The 24,880-nt window shown below is 41.5% G+C and overlaps 1 protein-coding gene across 4 annotated transcripts; it reads left to right on the top strand.

Annotated features, from left to right (window-relative positions):
- On the top strand, nucleotides 1-23,947 carry Atp5mc1 (ATP synthase membrane subunit c locus 1). Of its 4 annotated transcripts, none has more exons than XM_048789501.1 (6): nucleotides 1-19; nucleotides 21,176-21,223; nucleotides 21,738-21,785; nucleotides 22,786-22,860; nucleotides 23,214-23,395; nucleotides 23,736-23,947. In XM_048789501.1, the coding sequence occupies exons 1-6, from the start codon at nucleotides 8-10 to the stop codon at nucleotides 23,848-23,850; spliced, it is 480 nt and encodes a 159-aa protein (XP_048645458.1). In that variant the 5' UTR covers nucleotides 1-7; the 3' UTR covers nucleotides 23,851-23,947. The 4 variants fall into 4 exon arrangements, with proteins under 4 accessions (XP_048645458.1, XP_015351008.1, XP_015351009.1 ...); XM_015495522.2 differs by lacking the exon at nucleotides 1-19 and adding an exon at nucleotides 20,841-20,845; XM_015495523.2 differs by lacking the exons at nucleotides 1-19; nucleotides 21,176-21,223 and adding an exon at nucleotides 21,052-21,153.
- The last annotated feature ends 933 nt before the right edge of the window (nucleotides 23,948-24,880 follow it).

The following is a 24,880-nucleotide window of genomic DNA, read 5'->3' as shown; positions in this document are numbered from 1 at the left end:
TCAGAGTATGGTATTCCTAGTGGGGGACAGTGAAAGAAAGGCTTCCTATTCAGGACAACCTGTTCTTTTGGTGGCTTTGGTATTCCCTAATTTGTGACATCATACAAAATTTACTTCTGTGGTCAGAATGTTACCACCTCCTCTTGGTGTGTGCTTCCTTCTTTTTGTGTGTCTCTCTTTAAAAAAAATTGTTTTGTGGTGTTTTTTTTTTTAATACCTTTATTTTTATATGGTGCTGAGGATCGAACCCAGTGCCTCACACATGGCAGGCAAGCACTCTGCCACTGAGCTACAACCAAAGACACCTACTTGGGTCTCTCTTAAAAGGACACTTGTCACTGACTGTAATAATCATGTGGGTAATCCAGGATTAGTGCTTTTCTTCAAGATCCTGAGTGTGGTGGTGCATGCCTGTAAGCCCAGCTACTTGGAAACCTGAGGAAGAAGGATGGCAAGTTTGAGACCAAATTTAGCAAGAACCAGTTTCAAACTAAAAAATTAAAAGGGCTGGGGATATAGCTCAGTGGTAGAGTGCCCCTTGGGCTCAATTCCAGTATGGGGATGGCAGATGTATGGGGATGTATACTCTTCCCTGTCACCCCCAGTAGTGGGGATTGAACCCAGAAGCACTCTACCACTGAGCTATATCCCCAGCCCTTTTTATTTTTTATTTTGAGACGGAGTCACTAGGTTGCCCAGGATGTCTTCTAATTTATGATCCTCCTGTCTCAGCCTTTCCAATTGCTGAGATTACAGGCTTGCACCACCATGCCTGGCTTGACATGTACTCTTAGATAATACTCTTTAGCCACATAAGGTAATGATTACAGGTTCTGAAGATTAAGACTGGGATATCACTTTTTGGGGACCACCATTCAGCCCACTACAGAGAGGTAGGGAAGAATAGATGATTACTAACTGGGCATGGTGGCATGCACCTGTAATCACAGCTCTCAGGAAGCTTATGCAAGAGGATCAGTTGGGCCCAAGAGTTTGAGACTACCTGGTCAACTCAGCAAGAATCCCACTCAAAAAAAAAAAAAGAAAAGAAAAAAAAGATAAGACTAGGATTCTGACTAAGGCAACCAAGGTAGACACAATGGGAAGAGATTTTAGAAGTTTGCAGCATGTCGAATTTGAGGGAATTGCAGGGATGGGATAGTAGGCAACTGGATAAATGTTTCAGCAAAGGGCTGGTCTGGAGCTGCAAGTTTCATTGACAAAGTGGAATAGCTGAAGCCATGGGGCAGGGGAAAACAAAGCAAAACAAAAAAATGGGCTGGGGTTATAGCTCAATGGTAGAGCGCTTGCCTCACATGCATGAGGCACACATAAAAATAAATAAACATAAAATTTTTTTTAAAATGGCATTCAGAAAGCCAAGCAAGAAAATAACTTCAGAAAATGAGGTTAGTAGTGTCAAAACTAGCAGGGTAGGGCTACAAAGGAAAAATATCTGGTTTTAGGAAGTTATTGTAGAAAAATTAGTTTATTTTTAAAAACTAATTTATACTCAATAATGAACATTTGAATTACATAAAGTAGAAAAAATTTAGTTATATCAAGGGGGAAAATGACAAAAGAAAAAAAAATAGGTGAGCTTAAAAAAAAAAAAGAATATACAAATCCCCAGCACCCTCAGAGAAAAAACAGAGAGTGAGTGTGAGTGTGTGTGTATGTGTGCGCGCGCGCGTGCGTGCGTGCAGGCACACGCCTGCCTTGATTTCCAACACAAACTTTCTTCCCTAAAACCTCCCTGAGGCTCTGTTACCAGTTAGGGAGACTGAGCTGTGGAGAGCAAGCATGTGTGGAGGGCGACCTCTAGACCTAGGGCATGTCCTCCCTCGGAAGCTGCTGCACCCATTTGGCCTGTGCAAACACCAGGCTCTTTTCACTGGGTCAGTATTTCACATCCGTTGTCAGGGTCTGATCCATCTTCCACATCTGCTCCCTGAGATGTGTTCTTTGCCTAAAAAAAAAAAAAGCTCTGCAGGTTCCCGGCGCTTTTTCTGCCTTGACCCTTCTTGGTGCTTTTCCATTTCTCCTTTTTAAATCCTTTAACCTTTACTTGAGCCAATAAATAATCTCAAGTTACAAGTGGAAGCCCCTTTCCTTTGGAATCCTTCTTCCCTGGCTCCTGAACATACAAGAGCCTGGTAAACCTGGCTGTCTTGCCCTAAATTCAGTGCCCCTGGCCTGGTCTTCAGCCACCACAGTCCTGTTCCTGCCATTCCCTTCTGTGCTTTCATAATGAATGGCCAGTTACTCAGGATCTGCCAGTGGGGTCAGAATGTCCTGCTACCACCCTGTGTTACCCAACTCCTGCTTCCTGCTGTCAGCCTGTGGATCCCTGGGGACACACATTTATTTGCATATCATCTCAACAGACCAGGAAGAGAAAACCAATACAAAAGGATGACAAAATATACCACAAAGGGTAACTGAACATTGTTCCCAAGATTGGTGTTTTTACTCATCACCACTGACTGATCAAGGCAACTAACTGCTTATTTTTTACTTATTTTTTTGGTACTGAGAGTTGAACCCAGGAGCACTTTACCACTGAGTTATATCCCCAGTCCTTTATTTTTTATTATTTTTGAGACAGAGTCTTGCTAAGCTGCTCCAGGCTGGCCTCCAACTTTCAATTCTCCTGCCTCAGCCTCCCAAATCACTAGAATTACAGGCATGAGCCACCACACCCAGCAGTATTTTATTTCTTTTTATAATGTTTGCCCGTCTTGCTCCTTTAACCATCTCCCAAAAAATAGGAACAGACTTTGTTCTCTGTTTCATCCCCTCAATATAAATCTCTGGCCCTGGAATTATCAATGATTATTTAAACCCAATATAAATAGACAGCTTACTATAAGTAAGTGCTTCTTACAGTATTACCCCCTTTTATAGATGAGGGAGCCACAGCTGAGCAAGCTAAGGACCCAGTGGAGGTTGCACAGCTATTAGAGGCCAGGCAGGGACCAGCATGCAGAGGGTAGCACTGTACCATTTGGGGAAAGGGCAATCCCAGCTGTGGAAGAATGGAAAGGATGGGTGTGGAGCCTGAGGCTAGCTTCCACCCACTCAGCCATTCTGTCCTGAATGCAGTAAAGTTCATAGTCCAGGAAATTCCCTGCAAGCGACAATGACTCTTACACTTCCCTGAAGATAAGAATTGCTTAGCTAGAGCCTCCCTCATCACTTGACATCTCTTCCACTGATGTTTAGTAACTCTTTCTTTACCAGTGTCCTGGCCTTCCTACCCTCAGGCCAGGACATATTAAAGAGGACCCAAGACCAACCCTCACCACCCAGTCAAGTCATACCTACTGCCACACTCAGCCCCTCCTCTCTTCTTCCTCTTCTTCCTTCTGTCCTTCCAGGGCTTTCTGCAGTTCAGCTCCTGCTCAGCTACAGAAGCAACTGTTTGTGTTAAGCAGTGGGGAGAGTTGAGTCAGGTCCAGGAGATAACTTTTAAAACAAATGTACTCAAGTCTAGGAAACAACTATAAGTGGAGACATTAGAAAGGCAGGCGCTTTTACCTGGCGGTGTTCATCAACTGTCATGATTACAAGAAGGTAGACAGACCACCCTGTGGCCAGGGTGTCTCACCCAGGACCCTCCTCCAGAAATGACCCCCTACCCCAGATGAAAGCCTCTCTTGGGAAGAGAGTGAGACGCTTTCACAGTGTGCTCAAGTTTCCATACCCTTTGTGGTTGGGAAATTCTCCCGTAGCCAATTCAATCTCTTAATTCATCCTGAACAACAGGATTATTTTTGTGGTTATTCCCCAACTACTGCATAAAATCGCCTTCTATTGTATTATTATTTTTCTGAGTTAACTTTTTTTTATTGTGATAAGAACATTTAACAAGATCTACTGTCTTAAAATTATAAGCTTAACATATTCTTTAATTTGGATAAAATAATAGACATTAAGTGCTTGGGTAGCTAAGTACTTTGGTCATTTTGGTCCTTGTAACAAACATTAATCACTGAATTGTGAGTAACCATTAAAGGCATCATTAATATTTCCATTATATAGGTGGAACACCAAGATTTAGAAGTTCAGTAAATTACTCAATGTCATATAGTTACAGAGTTGTAATTCAATTTCACGCAGTTCAGTTTCAAAGTTCATGTGCTTAGATATAAATGTGTCCCCTTACAGGTTTCCTTTCTCCAAAAGGGCTAATTCTACTTCCACAATCCTGTCCTAGGCTGGTCTGAAAGACCCTAAATTCTTTTAGGAACCAGAGCCATAGAAGGTGACCTTTTCATCACTTAATCTAAATTCTGACCAAGTCTACACTGGACCTCAACCTTGTCTTGCTCATATATTTCTCAACAAAGTGGTTACAAATCCTAACTGGAGGACTGAACAGTCTAGCAGACCAGTGGTGCTGGTCACAGAAAAAAAGGAGGTACTATTATTTGCAAAAACACTTTGACAAAATATCTTTTAAGTTGGCTAGAGTGTCATTCAGTGGTGGCACACTTGCCTAGCATGCGGGAAGCCCTGGGTTCAATCCCTGACACAGACCAAAAAAAAAAAAAAATTTTTTAAGTGTTCTATTATGCTTTCAGTAATATTGGTAGGGACTCAACATTGAATTTCTACTAAGGAAACATCAGAGGAAATACTATGAACCTCGGTTAGGTTTTCTTCCATGTTCCATCTTGTCTTTTCCATAGAGTAGACAGGCTAGTAATAAGTTATCCTGGTCAAGATCCCAAAGCCTAGAACTAGACTATCTGATGTTAACCATAGATAAGCTTCTCTTGACCTTGGCTTCCCTCTTTATAAAATCGCAGTGATCATTATAGTCCCCACTTCAGCCAGATGAGTTAAAATATATAAAGCATTTAGAACAATGCCTAACCCTTGGCCACTTAACAACGCTGTGAAATTGGGCAGGCCATTTTCAAAGAGGGTATGATGTTGTAATTAGGAGCACTGAGTTCAAAGTCAGACAGCCTTGCCCTTGAATCCTGACTCTCATTCAATAACTTGCCTAACCTCTCTGAACCTCAGTCTCCTTGTCTGTAAAATGAGCCTAATAACATTGACTGCTGATTAAGGTTACTAAGAGGATGAAATGAGACAATACACATAAAGGGCTTAGCACAATGTCTGGCCCCATGTGGGCACTCAGTTAGTGGCCCTTGATGTTATTATGATCAATTCTCTGAACGTAAACAGGAGACAGTAATACCCCAGGAATTCTGTAAGGCTGGAAGCACATGCCACCTACTTTCTTTTTCCTTTTTTCCTACTCTTTTAGGATGCGCCACCTATTCTGCCCCCTATGCCACACCAACTCAGTTCACAAGGCTCCCTCAAAATGCTGACTCTTCCCAGGAGTCTCCCTGGGTGTCAGGGACTCTAATGTGTCCCTGACTGGTTGTGATTGAATTCAGACTTCACTGAGTCTGCTGTCATCTCCTCTCCATCCCATCCCCTGAACCAGGAGTTCTAGAAGACATTCAGTGTCTCTCCAGCATAGGAGCTTTAATGAATGAAATACCTCTCCCCTCCCATCTTACCTTGAGATCAAGGAAGACAGCAGCAAGGGCAGCCTCCTGAACTCGGCTCCTGGACCCCGTCAGGAAGAGAGGGATGACAGCCCTAGACTCACGTGCTTGAGCTAATCCAGAGCGGTGCCTTGAGCCCTCTGGTGGGGAATCTGCGGTTCAACTTAATACTCCATTCTTTTCACTCCCTCTCGAGCCTTTTCAAGACTTTAGGGGTACCCTCATCATGTCGAAAAATATTAAAATGCACTCACATCCCACATGAAATGTAATTTATACTTAAGCTATATACAAGTTGAGTTGTAGTTGACTGGATGATATTTTGTTCTGTGGTTATTTATTTTAATATTTATATAATTCCATATTGCAATTTTCTTTTTTTTGAAACAAATAACATTTCTACAGGTTTTCACCATTATCCCTAGGTCCTGAAGCTCTGTGTCTAAGAGCTGGGCCAGCAGTGTGCCTCTAACGCTTAAGGCATCTTTGGTAGATGCCACAGTTCCAGAGCTTGCCAACTCCAGAGCCCAACGGGACTGTGCCCACTGTCTGTCCATGCTACTGTCTGTCCATCCATCCAACTTTCCATCCTTCCATCCTTTCATCCATCCAACTAACCGTCCTCCATCCATCCATCCATCCAAACTGCTTGGGTGGAAAAAAAGCAAGTTGGGTGGAGGCTAGAGGAGCCAAGCATGGGGTGAGACTGCCCTCTAGAGATTGCTCTGTGAACGTGCAGGCAGGAGGAGGCCCTCTCTCAGGCTAAGATCAACGCCCTACTACTCACCCACATTTCCTTTTTTTTTTTTTTTTTTTTTTTTTTTTTTTTTTTTTTCTTTTGTTCTTTCTTTTTTTTGTACCAGAGACTGAACAACACACTGCTGGCCCAGCTCTTAGACACAGAGCTTCAGGACCTAGGGATTATGGTGAAAACCAGGAGTGCTTAACCACTGAACCAAATCCCCAGTCCTTTTTATATTTTGAGACAGGGTCTCACTAAATTGCTTAGAGCCTCGCTAAATTGCTGAAGCTGGCTTTGAATTTGTGATCCTCCTGCCTCAGCCTCCCAAGCCATTAGGATTACAGGTGTGTGCCACTGCACCCAGCTCACTCACATTTCTTGAACATCTACCTATTCTCAGAACCACAAACATGCTCTGGGAACAACAGGTAAATACCTCTAGGAGGTCATCATTTGAGAGAAGCAACAATGACACTTAAGTACTTGATTACAGCTCAGTTCAATGACCTCTGAAATAGATGTGTGCACCAAGACCTACAGGATCACTGGGGAAAAGAGATTGAATTTGGGAGAATAGGGGAAGCCTCACGGGAAAGTGACATTCAAGCTGGGCTGTGAAGGATGTGTATGCGTTTTCCAGGCAGTGTTGGAGAGGAAAGGCATTCTGAGGGGGTGGGGGGGGCAGCACTGTAGAAGGGCAGGCTTGTGGAGAGGAGTGGGCAGTATGGTAAATCTGGAGAAGTCATAGTACCCCACAATCAAGACTCATCTAGGGGGCTGGTGGGTCCAGCTGGTGAAAAAAACTTCCAAGTCAAAGCTTCCCCGTGCCCAAGAATAAAGTTAGAGTATTGATCAGAAAGCTGTAAGATCTTAGCTGGTGGAATGAGTTATTGATTCATTCATTCAACAGATATTTACTGAGCAAGCACCCACGTGCCAGGAACTCTTTTAAGCACAGAGAACAAAACAGAAAAGACCCCTCAAGGAATGTATATTGTAGAAGGTATAAAAAGGATAAACAAGAAACATAACAAATACTTATATTTGTTAGTTATAGTGGAATAGAACACTATGCTAAAAAGTGCTAAGTACAGTGCTCTGGAGGAAAACTACAGCAGGGTAAGAAGTTTAGGGAGAGTAGGGAAGTGGTGATTGCAGTTTTAAATATGAGAGGTTGGACGGGCCTTATTGAAAGGGCAAGATTGGATCAAGATGTGAAAGCAACCAGGCAGTGAGCCACACAGATATGAAAAGGAAGAGCAAGAACAGGCCTGGGGTGTTCCATTCACAGTTAACAGGTGAGGGGGGCAGGAGCAGAGTATCCAGTGGAAAGTTGAAGGAGAGGAGGTCAAGAGGCAATGGGGAGCAAGAAGGATTTTGACTTTTACTCCTAGAGAAATGGGAGTCCATTGCAGGATTTTAAGCACAAGAGTGATATGTATATTTATATCTTAAAGGGAGCTCTCTGCTCTGAGAATGGATGAGAAAGAAATAAGTAAAAGTAATGAAGGCCATGGAAGGTTTCTGCAGTAAGCCAGGTGAGAAAATGAAGGGGCAGCAGGCAGGAGCCATAGGGTTGGAGGTGTGGAAAGGTGGTCAGATCCTGCATGTATTTTGAAAGCAGAACTTGAATGATTTCCTGGGAGTAAAAGTAATGTGTAAGTGGGCTGGGGTTCTGGCTCAGTGGTAGAGTGCTTGTCTAGCACATGTGAGGCACTGGGTTCGACCCTCAGGACAGGATAAAAAAAAAATAAAGGGGTTGTGTCCATCTACAACTAAAAGAACAAAAATTTAAGTAATGTGTTGGGCTGGGATGTGGCTCAGAGGTTAAGTACCCCTGGGTTTGATCCCCAGTACAAAACAAACAAAAAGCAATGTGTAAGGGAAGTGACTTTTTAAAAAACCAAATAACCAAATATCAAGCCAAGTGTGGTAGGGTGTCTCTGAGGATCCCAAGTTCAAGGCCAGACTGGGCAATTTATCAAGACCCTGTTTCAAAATGAAAACGGCTGGGGTTGAAGCTCAGTGCTAGAGTGCTCTGGATTCAATCCCCAGTACTATGATCAAAAAGAAAAAAGAACCAACAAAACAACTAACCTCTGATCTCTTATCTCCCATTGATCGCCCCCTTCTGGACAAACGTGCAATTGCTTCCCCTTTTAAAAGAATCTACCAAAACTTTCAGAATGCAGCAAGGGTGTAGAGTTAACCTTCTAAAACAGCTTAGAGAAGTGAGGTTCCCATTAAATAACTACACCTTCATTATTTGTTATCCACATTCTGAGGCTAAGGCCCTCAGTGGGAGAGAAATTGGTATGAATGAGCAGAAACCCCTATGCAAGCTCAGCTCTGAATTTTTACCAGGCCTAAGAATTAACAAAGAAAATATTCCTAGTTTGGACTTTTTTGGGGATTGGGGGGTTCTCAAGGGCACTCAACCACTGAGCCACATCCCCAGCCCTACTCTGAATTTTATTTATAGACAGGGTCTTACTGAGTTGCTTAGTGCCTCACTTCTGCTGAGGTCGGCTTTGAACTTGCAATCTTCATAGGCTAAGGCCTCTGAGCCGCTGGGGTTCTGGGCCTGCGCTACAGTGCCCAGCTAGTTTGGACTTTTTAGCTCAGCCTGTCAAGATCTTTTAGGGATTACAATACCAGAAAAATAAATAAATAATGCTGGCAAACAGAGACCTGAGATTTTCTTGAGCCAATGCTGCAGGATCACTCACTCCCAAACTCACATACAAAAAATACAAGCAAGGATGAGGATATAGCTCAGTTGTTAGAGGGCTTTCCTAGCATTCCAAGGCCCTGGGTTCAATCCCCAGTACCACACACACACACACACACACACACACAAAGATACCAGCAATAGTAGGAAGTACGTGGCTTACCTGAACAGTTCCCTTACCCACTGCTCTCTGTGGAGTTCTGAAGGATGCTTTTTATACAAAGAAAGTGCACCAAGCAGGTAGATCAGGGGACCATGGAGTTCATTGTCCAGGAAGTAAATTACACAGTGATGCCAATGAGATTTGCTGGTGTATTGGTGGCTGGGGATGTGGCTCAAGCGGTAGCGCGCCCGCCTGGCATGCCTGTGGCCCAGGTTCGATCCTCAGCATCACATACAAACAAAGATGTTGTGTCCAAACGAAAACTAAAAAATAAATATTAAAATTATCTCTCTCTCTCTCTCTCTTAAAAAAAAAAAAGATTTGCTGGTGTGGTCATTTACCTGTGTAGATTTGTTCAGCAAGATACAGCACAGGTCCTGGACCAAGGGCCAAGTAGGTTGCTTTCCTAGAAGTAACATCCATTTTCTTAATGGTAAACATTGTAACTGTCTTTTTGTTTTTCCTTCCCACTATTGTATTTGAATAGTGATTAGTGGTAGGTATTGCTAATCAATTAAAATTGGAAAATTATTATAGTTAGTAAATATACAAGGAAATGTATTTTACAATTGATGCTATCCATATGCATAGGTATTTAGGAACATTTGATGTTAGACAAAAAAGTTCTTCATTGCAGACAGAATGAAATGCAATGAACATAGATGCTTGAAAAAGAATGGGCCCTGCCCCTGCATAAAAACACCAGTGTTCACAATTCTGAATCTGTCCTGATCCTTCCACAATTTGAGTCTTTGCTTCATGGGAGGAAGCCCAAACATGCACAAGATAGCAGCAGCTGGCAGTTATATGTATTATTTGGTCCATTGATGACAAAAACCGAAATAAGATTGAGCCTAAACTAGAAAACTATGCATCTTTGGGAGATCTTGTACTTGGAGAATAGCTGTGTCATGATGTTGCCTCTGGATACTAGCTGGACATGACATGTTGTATGCACTCGGGAGACTGAGACAGGAAGATCACAAGTTCTAGGCTGGGCTGGGCAATTTAGACACTGTTTGCACCCGGTGCAATGGCACATGCCTGTAATCCCAGAGGCTTGGCAGGCTGAGGCAGAAGGATTGTGAGTTCAAAGCCAGCCTCAGCAACTTATCAAGGCCCTAGGCAACTCAGAGAGACCCTGTCTCTAAATAAAATACAAAATAGGGCTCGAGATGAGGCTCAGTGTTTGAGTGCCCCTCAGTTCAATCCCAGTACCCAAAAAAAAAAAAAAAAAAAAAGGAGCATTCACTTGACCCCTCATCCTCTTATAGTTTTGGCCTCATTCTATTCTCCTTTACTACAAAATTCCTCAAAAGAATAATATTCAGGGCTGGGGCTATAGCTTAGTGGTAGAGAGCTTGCCTAGCATATATGAGGCACTGGGTTCGATCCTTAGCACCACATAAAAATAAACAAATAAAATGAAGGCATTCTGTCCATCTACATGATGGACAACTACAAAAATAATTTTTTTAAAGAATAATATTCAGGGCTGGGGATGTGGCTCAAGCGGTAGCACGCTTGCCTGGCATGCATGCGGCCAGGGTTCGATCCTCAGCACCACATACAAAACAAAGATGTTGTGTCTGCCGATAACTAAAAAATAAATATTAAAATTCTCTCTCTCTCTCTCTCCCCCTCTCCCTCTCCCTCTCTCTTAAAAAAAAAGTTTTTTTTTTAAAAAAGAATAATATTCAGGGGGCTGTGGTGGCTCAGTGGTAGAGCGCTTGCCTCACACAGGTGAGGCACTGGGTTCAATCCTCAACACCACATAAAAATAAAGAAATAAATAAAGATATTATTTTTTATAAAAAAGAATAATATTCAGTCCTCTGCTCTCATTCTCTGATTTTTCTCTTTCTCAAGTTTTTACTTATGATTTTATATTATATTTTAAAATAACCTGTTATTTTTTCACAAGCACTGTAGAAAATTAGATGAGCAAAAATAATAAAATGAAAGTATCAAATCCTCACCATACTGAGACTATCAATGTTAATAACAATACTTCAGGAATAACTGGACCATTTACATATTGGTGTTTTTAAATGGATAGGATTTGGCAGGGGGTGCTGCTAGAGATCAAACTCAGGGCCTCACACCTGCTAGGTGAGCACTCGACCACTGAGCTACAGCCCCAAGCATGCATGGGATTTTTAAAGTCAACCTAAGATTATATTATAATAACACTTTATAACCTCTTTTTATCATATAGTCATCTCCCCATTTTCAAATTAAAAATTTTTCATGTGATATAAGATCTAACACTTATACCATATTCAGTTTTTCCCAATGATCCCAGAAATTAGTATTCAACCTATGGTATATATATATGTGTGTGTGTGTGTGTATGTATGCATGTATGTATGTATGTATGTATGTATATGTATGAATGTATGTGTGTGTGTCTATATATATATATATATATATATATATATATATATTTACTCCCTCATCCCTTAAACACTTTGTGCATTTGTCATTCAAGTCATCACCTTGTCTCCTTCACTAGGTACTCCTTCTCAGATCCCCTACTAGTTCTCATTTATTCCCTTTTTAAAAATATGCCAGGCAAAAGTGCTCCTCCACTGAGCCACAACTCCAGCCCTCATTTCCCTGACTTCTTAATTTGGGGATGCCTGGGCTGAGGATGTAGCTCCATGGTAGAGTGCTTGCTTAACATGTGCAAGGTCCTAGGTTCAAATCCCAATGCCAATACAAATTTAAATATATATATTTCAATTTATATACACACACATATATATACATAGTATATATGTATATATTTATACACACAAACACAAAGATTGCCCAAGTCTCCCACTTTCTTGGAAAAAAAAAAATTGGCACTACTGGGGATTGAACCCAGAGGCACTGTATCACTGAGTTAGTGACACCCCCAGTCCTTTTTAAAATTTTGAGGCAGGGTATCATTAAGTTGCCCAGATGGCCTTAAATTTGCAATCTTCCTCCCTCTGCCTCCAGAGTCATGGGCATTACAAACATATGCCACCACATGCAGCAATCTTTCCTTGGACCTTTCTATTACATTGATTCCTCTCCCCATCCTTAAACTTGAACCAAGAGATATGCCTTTATGGTAACTGTATGTTTAATTCTTCAAAGTAAATGAAACATGTATTCACTGCATATCATTCAGAAAATGCACAAAGGATAAAAATCATTTCTTACCTTAATCTAAAAACTCAGAGGAAAACCATTCTCAGATATATTTTTAAGATTTTTGGTTCCTCTTTCTGCCTTCCATTAGAAAGTATTTATGTATTTATTATTTTTAATATGTTTTCTTCCATATTATAGTGAAATATATATGTTGCACACATATACACATATATAAAATTGTGGTAAAATATAACTAACAAATTTACCATTTTAACCATTTTTTGTAAACAATTTTTATACTTATTTTTAGTTGTAGTTGGACACAATACCTTTATTTTATTTATTTTTTTTTATGTGGTACTGAGAATCGAACCCAGGGCCTCACACATGCAAGTCAACTGCACTACTGCTGAGCCACAGTCCCAGCCCCATTTTAACCATTTTTAAGTGTACAGTTCAATGGCATTAAGTACATTCATATTGTTTTATAACTGAAGATACATACTTTTAAATCTTTTTAAAATACTGAATAATTCACCACACAATTTATACATTGATGTGTTCAATAAAAGTTTTTAGTATATTTACAGAGTTGTGCACTCATCACCACAACTGGTTTAGAACATTTTACTATCCCCCAAAGAAACCCCATCCTCTTTAACATTCCCTCCCGGCCTTTGGCAACAATTAACTGACTTTCTGTCTACAGACCTGCCTATTCGGGACATTTCCTACAAATAGAATCATACCATATGTGACCTTTTGTGTCTGGCATCTATTACTAAGCATGTTTTCAAGGTTCATCTGGGTTGCAGCATCTATCAGTATTTCCTTCCCTTTTATGACCAAATAATATTCCATTATATGAATATGGCATATTTCATTGATCTATTTTTCAGTTGATGAAAATTTGGATTGTTTCTCCCTAGGGCTATTATAGAATAATGTTGCTATGAAATTTGTACACAAGTTTTTTCATAACATGTTTTTATTTCTCTCACATTTTTAGTCTACATATGTATATTATGGTGGTTTTGTGTTGAATTTTGAGAAATGCTATATTCTTTTCTCAACAGTCAGGATCATTTAACACGCCTACCATAAATGCTTAAGGGTTCTGATATCTCTACATCCTCAGCAACATTTATTACTGTCTTTAAAAAAATTTTTTTTATATTTGTTGGTACCGGGGATTGAACCCACAGGTGCTTTATCACTGAGATACATCCCCAGCCCTTTTTAAAATGATTTTATTTATTTACTAATTTTGCATTACAATAGCCCCAGCCCTTTTTATGATACTTTTTAATATTGTTTTAGACATCAATGGGCCTTTATTTTGTTCATTTATTTATAGGTGCTGAGAATCAAACCCAGTGCCTCACACATGCTAGGCAAGTGCTCTACCACTGAGCCACAACCCCAGCTCCTTTACGATGTTTTTATTTTGGGACAAGGTCTTGCGAAGCTACTTAGGGCCTTGCTAAATTAGCCTCAAACTTGCATTCCTCCAGCCTTAGCCTCTTGAGTTGCTGGGACTGCAGACATGTGCCACCAAGCTGACTTAACTGTCTTTTTAAGTACAGTCACCCTAGTGAGTGTGAAGTGGTATCTTATTGAAATTTTGATTGCATTTCCCAGAAGGCTGACTTTGAATATCTTTTCCTGTGCCTATCTATGTAGATTTTTTGCTTTTTATTTTTCAGTTTTGTCAGCAGTGGGGACAGAACATATGCTATGCCAGGCAAATTGTCTACCACTGAGCTACACCCCTAGCCCTTTATCCATTTCTAAAATTTTATTATATGTTTTTTAGTATATTATTGAGTTATGGTGGTTCTTCACATAATCAAGATAAAACTCCCTGTTCAGATACACAATTTGCAAAATATTTCTCATTCTGTTCTCTCTCTCTCTCTCTCTCTCTCTCTCTCTCTCAGATCTTTATGGACACAGTAGTTAGGGTCATCCCGACAAACTCAAGACATGCATGCAAATCGATTTCAGTTCATGATTGCCCCTTTTCCCTCTCACCCCACCCTTCCTGTACTCTACTCGGCTTTCTTTTGCTTTGTCTTTTTACTTTCTCAGTGATTTTTTTTCTTTGTTGCAGTACTGGGGACTGAACCCAGAGTTTTGCACACACTACATCTCAGCCCTAATACTTCTGAGATAGGTCTCCCTAAATTGCCCAAGTCGGCCTCAAACTTGTGATCCTCCTGTCTCAGCCTCCTGAGAGCTGGAATAACAGGTGTGCACCATAGCTCCCAACACAAAAGTCTGTAATGTTGATGATGGCCATTTTTCTCTTTTCTTTCTCTTTTTGCTTGTGCTTTGGTGTTATATTTAAGAAAACATAGTCTAGAAGTGATGGGAGGGGAGGGGAAGCGGGGAATAGGAAGGACAGCAGAATAAAATAGACACTAGAATTGCTGAATGTATATACGTGTCTGTATAACCTATGTGATTCTGCAACCTGGACACTTGGAAAAATGAGAAATTATAACCCATTTGATTAAAATGTAAAAAAAAAGAATGTTATGTCTCTACTTTATATACAACCAGAGATATGAAAAATTGTGCTGTATATGTATAATATGAATCACAATGCATTCTGCTGTCATATATAACAAATTAAATAAAATATACAAAAAAAGAAAGCATAGTCTAGTCCAAGGTCACAAAAATATATACATTTATATTTTCTTCTAAGAGTATTATATAGTTTTGGCTCATATTTAGTCTGTGACTCATTTTGAGTTAGTTTTTGTATATGGTCTGAGGTCAGGGTCTAACCCCATCTTTTTGTATCACTTATTGAAGTGACAAAGTGACTGTTACTTACCCTATTGAGTTTGTCTTGGAACCCTTGAAGAGTTGGGGGATGTAGTTGAGTGGTAGAGTGCTTGTCTAGCATGTGCAGAGTCCTGGGTTGAATCCCTAGTATGGAAGTAAGGAAGAAAGATGACTTGACTGTAAACATGAGAGTTAGTTTCTGGACTCCCACATCTATGACCTATGTATGTATCTATGCGTATGCCAATATCACACTTCTGTCTTCATTACTACAGTTTGTAATAAGTTTTGAAATTGGGAGTGTGAATCTTTCAACTCTGTTCTTCTATCTTTCAAGATTATTTTCTCTATTCTGGATCCCTTAAATTTTCATATGAATTTTCGTTATCAGCTCTTTAATTTCTGCAAAGAATCCAGCTGGGATCTCATGATGGAGATTGCATTAAATTTATAGATCAAATTGGGGAATACTGTCATCCTAACAATATTAAGTCTTCTAATTCATAACCATGGGATAAAGTTGCATTTATTTAGGTTTTTTTTTTTTTTTTTTTTTGTGTGTGTATGTGTGTGTGTGGTACTGGGGATTAAGCCCAGGAGTGTTCTACTACTGAATTACATCCTCAGCCCTTTTTGTGTGATTTTTGAGACAGGGTTTCAACTAAATTGCCAAAGCTGCTCTCAAACTTGACATTCTTCTGTCTGAATCTCCTGAGCATCTGGGATTATAGGCCTGCACCATCATCCCTGGATTGTAGTTTTCTTTTCTGGTGATGTTAATATCTAGTTTTTGTATCTAGGTAATAAAATATCACAGAATGAATTACAAAGAACACACTCCTACCTTTTTTCTAAGAGTTTGTGAAAAACAGGCACAATGGCACATGCCTGTAATCCAAGGACTAATGATAATTCTTTGATTTATTTATTTTTTGTATCAGGAATTGAACTCAAGGGCACTTTACCACTGAGCTACATCCCCAGCCCTTTTTGTTTTTTGAGACAGGGTCTCACTCGTTTGCTTAATGCCTTGAATTTGAAATCCTTCTGCCTTAGCCTCCTGAGTCACTGGGATTATAGGCATGTGCTGTCATGCCCAATAATTCTTCTTTAAACGTTTGGTAGAAAGGTTGAGGTTCCAGTTCAGTAGTAGAGCATCTTGTAGCAAGTGCAAGACCCTGAGTATGATCCCCAGAACCAGGAGGAGGAAAAGTTTAAATGTTTGGTAGAATTTACAACAAGTCATATAGATCTGGACTTTGCTCTGCAAGAAGTTTTTGGATTACTAATTCAGCCTCTTTTCTGCTACAGATCTGTTGAGATTTTCTATTTCTTCAAGTCAATTTTACTAGTTTGTGTCCTTCTAGGAATTTGTCCTTGTCATCCAAGTTGTTTAATTTTTTGGCATACAAATGTTCATAATATTCTCTAATAATTCATTTTCTTTTTTATAAGGTCAGTTGTGATGTTTTCTCTTTCACTCTTATTTTTAGTAATTTGAGTCTTCTGTTTTTCTTGGTTCATCTAGGTAAAAGTTTGCTAATACTGTTAATGATTTCAAAGAAGCCGGGCATGTTGGTATGTACCTGTAATCCCAGTAATTGAGGAGGCTAAGGCAGAAGGATCACAAGTTTGAGGCCCTAAGCAACTCAGTGAGATCTTGTGTCAAAATAAATAAATAAATAAAAGCTGGGGGATGTAGGTTGGTGTAGCATCCCTGGGTTCAATTCCCTATACCAAACAACAAACAAAAAAACATGGGGTACTGAAACCAACTACATCTGGGCATTATAGCTTCTACCTGTAGTCCCAGCTATTCCAGAGGTGAGGCAGGAGAATGGCTTAAGCCTAGAAGTTTGAGGCCAGCCTGGGCAATATAGTGAGAACCCTGTTAGAAAACAAATAAATCAAAAAGAAAGGTGGCACACACCTGTAATCCCAGCAACTTGGGAAGCCGAGGCAGGAGGATCACAAATTTGAGGCCAGCCTCAGTCATTTAGTGAGGCCCCCAGCAACTTGGCAAGAGCCTGTCTCAAAATAAAAAGTAAAAGGACAGGAGATGTAGCTCAGTGGTACAGCACCCTCGGTTCCGTCCCCAGTACCAAGAGAAAGAGAGAGAGAGAAGGAAGAGAGGGAGGGAAGCAAGGAAGAAAAGAAAGAAATCAACTACGGATTAAATATATCTAACCTGAAAACCTCCAAAATCCTAAACTCTTTGAGAACTAACAGGATGTCACAATTGAGAATTTCCCCTCCTAACTTCATGTTCATATTTCATATACACCTTTAATACATAGCCCAAAGGTAACCATCAGTCATAATGCAGGTACGCTAAAAATATTGTACAAGATTACCTTTGGGCAGCTGGGTGAGGTGGTGCATGCCTGTGATCCCAGTGGCTTGGGAGGCTGAGGCAGGAGGATCATGAGTCCAAAGCCAGCCTCAGCAAAAGCAAGACACTAAGTAACTCTTCGAGACCCTGTCTCTAAATAAAATACACACACACACACACACACACACACACGCACACACACACACACACACACAAAGCTGGGGGTGTGGCTCAGTGGTAGACTGCCCCTGAGTTCAATACCCGGTACCGCCCCGACCCCACCCACCCTCCCCCACAAAAAATAAGATTAACTTTGGGCTATGTGTAGAGAGTACTGAACCCAATATATAAAGACCTGGATATCACAACTGTCAATCTGGTTATGATAACCTAAACAGCTACTAAGTGACTAACATAGGGAAAGCCTATACTGGACTACCCTATGCTGGACAAAGGGATGATTTACATCCAGGTCAGGACAAGGAAGGACAGCACAAGATTTCATTACCACCTCAGAGTGGCATGCAAATTTAAAACTTATGCATTGTTTATTTCTGGAATTTTCATTTAATACTTTCAGAACAGGTGATCATGCTTATTGAAACCTTACACAGCAAAATCAAGGATTAGGGCGACTACCATAATAGATGAAAGCACACAGCACAGAGCTTCTCATATGGTGAAGTCTCAGCTTCTCATATGGTGAAGAGTAGCTTATCAAAGTAAGAGACACTTGATAATCTGCTCAGAGGTATATACCAGTTATGTGGTGGAGCTCCAATGGGAATTTGAGATGGTGTGATTTCAAAATTCCACTCCTTCCATTATACCACACTAGCAGAATATTTTAAGTCTCTCTGTATATTATTTTTTGCTCTTCACCAATGAGCTCCATTCCCTAATTTTTTTTTCTTTCTTTTCTTTTTTCTTTCTTTTTCTTTTTTCTTTTTCCTTTTTCTTTCTTTTCTTTTCTTTTTTTTTTTTTTTTTTTTGGTACTAGGGATTGAACTCAGGGGCACTCCACCACTGAGTCACATCCTCAGCCCTATTTTGTACTTTATTTAGAGACAGGGTCTCACTGAGTTGCTTAGCACCTAGATTTTGATGAGGCTGGCTTTGAACTCACTATCTTCCTGCCTCAGCTTCCTGAACTGCTGGGATTATTGGTGTGTACCACCATGCCAGCAAACCCTTTTTATTTTGAAATGAAGTCTCACTAAATTGCTGAGGCTGCCCTTGAATTTATCATCCTTCTGCCTCAGCTTCCCACGTTTCTGGGATTACAGGAGTGTGCCACCACGCCCAGCTAGACCAGAGTTCTAACTTTCCAGATCAATGCAAATTTTAATATTTTTCCTGTTATAAACTTAATAATACAGAAATATAGTCATACTCAGCTGGGAGTGGTGACACACACCTGTAAACCCAGTGGCTCAGGAGGCTGAGGCAGGAGGATCATGAGTTCAAAGCCAGACTTAGCAATTGAGCAATTTGGCGAGGCCCCAAGAAACTCAGTGAGACCCTGTCCCTAATGAAATATTTAAAAAGGGCTGGAGATGTGGCTCAGTTGTTAAACACGGCTGGGTTCAATCCCTGGTACAAAAATAAATAAATAATTAATTAATTAAAAAATAATAATATAGATTTTGATGAAATATAAATATAAATCAACTTATTATCATCCAGAATTAACTATTAGCTCTATATATTATCTTTCAGGTTTTTTTTTTTTTTGTACTGGGAATTTATTTAATCCAGGGACCCTTTACCACTGAGCTATATGACCAGGTATTTATTTTCATTTTGAGTCAGGGTCACTCTAGACGATTTAGGGAGGTCTGTCTCAAAATAAAAAATAAATAAAAAGGACTGGGAGGGGCCGGGGCTGGGGCTCATCGGTAGCACATTTGCCTGGCATGTGTGAGGCACTGGGTTCGATTCTCAGCATCACATATAAATAAATAAAATAAAGGTCTATCTACAATTAAAAAAAAAAAAAGATTGGGAATGTGCCTCAGTGGTAAAGCACCTTGGGTTCAATCCACAGCACTCAAGGAGAAACAAAAACAGTTGAACATGGTGGCCACCAACTGGGGAGGCTGAAGCAGTAGGGATCACAAGTTTTAGGTGAGCCTTGGCAACCTAGTGAGACCCTGACTCAAAATAAAAAAATAAAAGGATTGGGGATGTAGCCCCATAGTGCGCCCTGAGTTCAACACCAGTACCAAATAAAAAAATTTAAAAAAATAAATTAAGGCATGAATTGTGTTTCTTTCTTTTTTTTTCTTTTTTTTGGACTAGAGATTGAACCCAGGGGCACTTTACCTCTGAGCTATATCCCCAGTCCTTTCTATGTTTTATTTCCTGAGAGGATGTCGCTAAATTGCCAAGTCCGGCCTTGAACTTCAGATCCTCCTGCCTCAGCCTCTCAGTTGTTGGTATTAGAGGCATGCAACACTTCACTCCGCTGTTTTCATTTTTTATAACCTCTGCAGTGTTCATTCTTTTAATAGAATCTTTGTGCTTCTGATTATTTCTTTCTGCTTCTGATTATATCCTGATATGTTCCTATTAGTGATATTACTGGGTCAAAGAGAATGGAGCGCTTAAAGGCTCTCAATTACTCAAGAAATACTGGGTCAAAGAGGATAGCCCATTCAAAGTTTTTCAAATAAAAATAAACATTGCCAAACTGCTTTCAAGGAAGCATTGCTAATTCATAATTCACCAGCAGTTTGGGAGAGTGCCTGGCTCACAGGAATTTAAAACAAAACAGCTTTTTTCCCATTTTTAAAAAATTGGCACATTATGAATATTATAGTGGAATTCATTGTTACATATTCGCACATGCTTACAATATAACACTATAATTTGGATATCCCCTTTCAAAATCTGCTCTTTTGATAAATGAGAAATGGTGCGTTTAAACTTCTGTTTCTTTGATTAGTAAGGCTGAACGTTCTTTCCGGCAATATATATTTCTTCTTTAGTGGATTGCCGCTAACTCCTTTGCTCTCATCTTTCTACCGGGGTGATTTTATTCCTAGAAAGCTGGTTTTACAATATAAGCTTCATTTATTTGGGAAAAAAAAAATCCCGGGTTGTTAGTCCATAACTGCAGAGGCGCACAAAGGTGCGTTCACCACCGGGGAACTTTGCAGACTGCCTTCAATTCCCAAAGCGGAAACAGAGGTTTCCACAAATCGTTAGAGTGGGAATTGCTGCAAAGGCGTCGGCTCTCGGGAGCAACATCTCGCGGGATTTCAGTACTCCTCGGGGGTCTCCGGCCTGACTACAAGTCTCGATATAAAACGACGTGAGGCCCGAGTGACCAAATGAAGGCTCGGAACCAAGATCACGTGTTCTCTGCGTCAGGCGTCCGGTCATCTCTCCCACGCCTTTTTCTTCAGCTTCCATCTTGGTCGACATTTTGTGTGAGAGGTTCTGGAAACTCCGAGTCCCGCCGACTCTATGGTCGAGCGTTTCGGGGATCGACCAATCGTAACCCAGATCTAAAGGGAAGGCCCCGCCTTTACCCGCATAGAGGCAGGAATTGCCACGAAGCTCCTGTGGAGAGAGAGGAAGAAGCTGCAGAAAACCAATAAGAAAGGAGGAGTCGATGACGTCAACCAATGGGGATACGGGGGATTGCGACCAATGAAAGCGGAGGGACCCCGGGACACGCGGGTGGGGGAGCTGAGCGCTGAGACCAAGGGCTAAAGCAGAGAGGTGAGTCAGTCACCTTGAGCAGGGAGAGCGCTGTGGGCCAAGCAGAGGCCGTAGGGCAGTGGGAGTGCAGGTGACTTGGGGCCGGGAGTCAAGTGATCTGTAGGGTTGTAGGCCGGACCTTAAGGAGGGATATTTGTCCCCAGGGCTGGGAGAGACGATGGGGAAATCAATAGCTTTGTCAATTAATGTTAATTACCAACGGTAATGAGCGATAAACGGCCACTGGTGGGGTGAGTAGACATCTGTGTAACATGGGCAAGCAGGACCTTGTTCGGCATCTGCCCAGTTTCGCCTCCAGTCTTCCCGGGAGACAGTCCCCTTTTGCAACATTTCTCTCTTGGGGCCTGATCTTTTATTTTTTTCGGTGCTCCCTCACTTTCTCTCTGCAAAGCCGCTGTGCAGAAAGTGGTGGACCCGGAATCCGCCTTCTGACCTCTAATGCCCTCAGCTGGGGCACGGTGCATGGAAGACAGGGTACGGAGAAGACAAGTTGGGAGGTGAAGGAGACGGCAAGAAGGCCGCCGCTATATCCAAACAACCTGGCTCTCAATTTTTCTTTCTTTTTTTTTTTTAAATCTATGCAGACTGAAAAAATGCAGACCACCGGGGCACTGCTCATTTCTCCGGCTCTGGTAAGCTGCGGCTCCGGGGTGCCCTGTAGTGCCATGTGTGGTGTGGGAGTCATCGGTGTTTAATGAATGGACTGAGAGGAGCATGGCGTTCTGATGATGTTGGCTCCTTGGGGAGGCTGTAGGATGTGAAACAGGTAACCCCTGTTTATTTGGGCCTATAAACCAAGCTATCTTGGCTTTGAAGTGTCCTCTGAGAGTTTAGATCCGACCTTTACCCTCAGTCTGGCTCAGCCATAGCCATAGCCAGACAGTCCACTAATTAGTGATTCTTCACTTTGCGCATTAGAATCTCCTGGGGGCTTTTAAAAATATTAATGCCCAGACTGCACCTTAGACCAATTGCACAGACTCTGGGAGGGGGGTAGAAACCCAGGATTTTTTTTTTTTTTTTTTAGAACTTCCAGGTGATTTCAATGTTCAGCCAAGTCTGAGAACCAGTGCACTAAAGAATATTTTTTAAGAAGTGGTGTTACAGAGGGTTCTCCTTAGATGGCTATTCCAGGTGCCACACCATTGGAAGTGGTAGCAATGGGTAGATTTTGACAAATATTCTTCCTCTGATTCCTTTGGTGATCTGGGTACAAACTCTTCTTGGACCTGGTTTGATATAAGTGTGCATTCTTATTATATTCTGGGAAACTGAGGTTGTACATATAGAAGTGAACTTTGGCACATGTATTGTATTGTTTTGGTTTGAGTTTTAGTGCTGGGGATGGGACCCAGAACCCTGTACATGCTAACCATGTGTCATACAACTGAGCTGCACCTTAGCCTAGTACATGGTTCCAAATTGTGATGGTTGCCACTGCCAACTACACCAGGCTCTGGGGCAGCTCTGGTGTGGGCTTGCCTGGTAGAAACAGGAATAAATTACTTGACCTTGAAGTACATTGGATTTTATCTGTTTATGACTTTGTAGTCATGTTTAGAGAAGCTCATCAATGAGGATTTTTTTTTTTTCTTGCCTGATTTGGAGACATATGTCTTTCTGATTTTTCAGATCCGCTGTAGTAGGGGTCTGATCAGGCCTGTGTCTGCCTCCTTCCTGAGTAGACTAGAGGACTCATCTAAACAGGTAAGGAAATAAGGCCCCTTTTAGAGATCTCCCCAGGCAGAGATCTTTCAGTTTGGTTTGCTTTTAGGCCTAAGGAGAACAATTAAAGGACTATGATGCTCTTAATAGTTCTGTTGCACCAAAAATGAGCATTGTAGGTTAGAAACTTGGAACAATGGGGTGTGCTTAACCACAAAACTTCACTGGCCCTATCTGAATACAGACCCTAAGACTAATTCCCAGTGTACTTTCTGCATTCAGGATTCTGTACTTGTCAGTTTGCCAGCAGTTTCAGAGCTCAGGTGGGTGGGGTGTGGAGTAGAATCAGCCATCTGTCCCAATGCCATACTTTCCTTTCTTTCTCCTCCTTCTAGACTTCCTACAGCAGCAGCTCCCCACTCCAGGTGGCCAGACGGGAGTTCCAGACCAGTGTTGTCGCCCGGGACATTGACACAGCAGCCAAGTTCATTGGTGCTGGGGCTGCCACAGTTGGTGTAGCCGGATCAGGGGCTGGCATTGGAACTGTGTTTGGCAGCTTGATCATTGGCTATGCCAGGTAAGTTTGAGGTGGCCCAAAGCATCTCCCACTGTAAGTTTCACCCTGTTTAGGCAAATCTTCAGTAAGAGGTGCTCCCTACTGGAGCCCTCAGTTTGATTTCATCTACCTCCCACTTTTTCCACTGACCTCTAAACCAGAATCTAAATATATGTCCAGCCAGGTTGACTTGGACTCTCCAAATTGTTGCTTTATTTGCCTACCAAATTCCTGAGATCCCTGCAGGCTAGGCCCTCCCAGTCATAGCACACTCTTCACCTCACCCTTCTGTGCCCTCTACCCCTACCCACACTCATTTTTTTCTTCTCCCTGGGTTGGCATCTATGTCTGTCCCTGGCAGGAACCCGTCTCTCAAGCAACAGCTCTTCTCCTATGCCATTCTGGGCTTTGCCCTGTCTGAAGCCATGGGGCTCTTCTGTTTGATGGTCGCCTTCCTCATCCTCTTCGCCATGTGAGGCTCCGTGGGGGTCACCCACAGGTCCCTGCTGCTTTGACTCCACTGGTGCTGGAGTGTGCTGAGCTGTACCATTAAACGATGTTTCTCTAAACCCATGCCTTTGTCTCTGTCCTTTGACCTTGGAGAGAACCTTGGTGGAAAGGTGGGAAGAGGGACTTGGGTCAGCTGTTGGTAATTAGGAAGTCCTTGGGGCTAGAGAAACCACTGCCACAACAGTGTCAACATGGAAAATTCTCATCTCACAGAGGAATGTGAATTTATCCAAATAATAATTGTACCTTTTCTTCAAATTAGTATATTAATATGTAACATTTTTGAGGGACTTAATTTGCATCAAGCTCTATACCAAGTAGTTTTGTCTGTTTCTTTTTGTTTTTGTACCAGAGATTGAACCCAGGGGTGCTTAACCACTGAGCCACATCCCTAGCCCATTTTATATTTAGAGACAGGATCTCACTGAGACTGGCTTTGAACTTGTGATCCTTCTGCCTCAGTTTGCCAAGCCCCTGGGGTTATAGGTACATGCCACCACGCCTAGCTTGTACTAAGTGTTACAACAACGGTTTTATGAATTATAAGCACACCCATTAAACCAGTTTCATAAATGAGAGACCCATGCTTAGAGAAGCAAAATAACTTGTCCAGAGTCACAGGGCTGATAAGAGGCAGAATCCCCAGTTCTCCCTAGGCCAGCCTGACTCTTTCATTATTAATTGGTTAGCTTTGCTTTTGGGGGTGGGTGGGAGGTGGTGCTGGGGATTGAACTCAGGGCTATTTTACCACTGAGCCACATCCCCATCCCTTATTATTTTATGAGATTGGGTCCCACTAAGTTGCCTTGAGGTGGTGATCCTTCTGCCTTAGCTTCCCAAGTTGCTAGAATCACAGGCATACACCTCTGCACCCAGCAAGTAAGATATAACTAAACTGGATTGTTTGAGACAAGAATCCCACTCTTGCCCAGGCTAGCCTGAACTCAGCCTTGGAAGTAACTAGGGCCATAGGTACATTCTTCCATGCCCAGCTAG

The sequence above is a fragment of the Marmota marmota genome, unplaced genomic scaffold (genome assembly GCF_001458135.2).
Source record: "Marmota marmota marmota unplaced genomic scaffold, marMar, whole genome shotgun sequence".
NCBI lineage: Eukaryota > Metazoa > Chordata > Mammalia > Rodentia > Sciuridae > Marmota > Marmota marmota.
The sequence above is the reverse complement of the archived record's forward strand: the minus strand, read 5'-3'. Positions and strand labels throughout refer to the sequence as shown.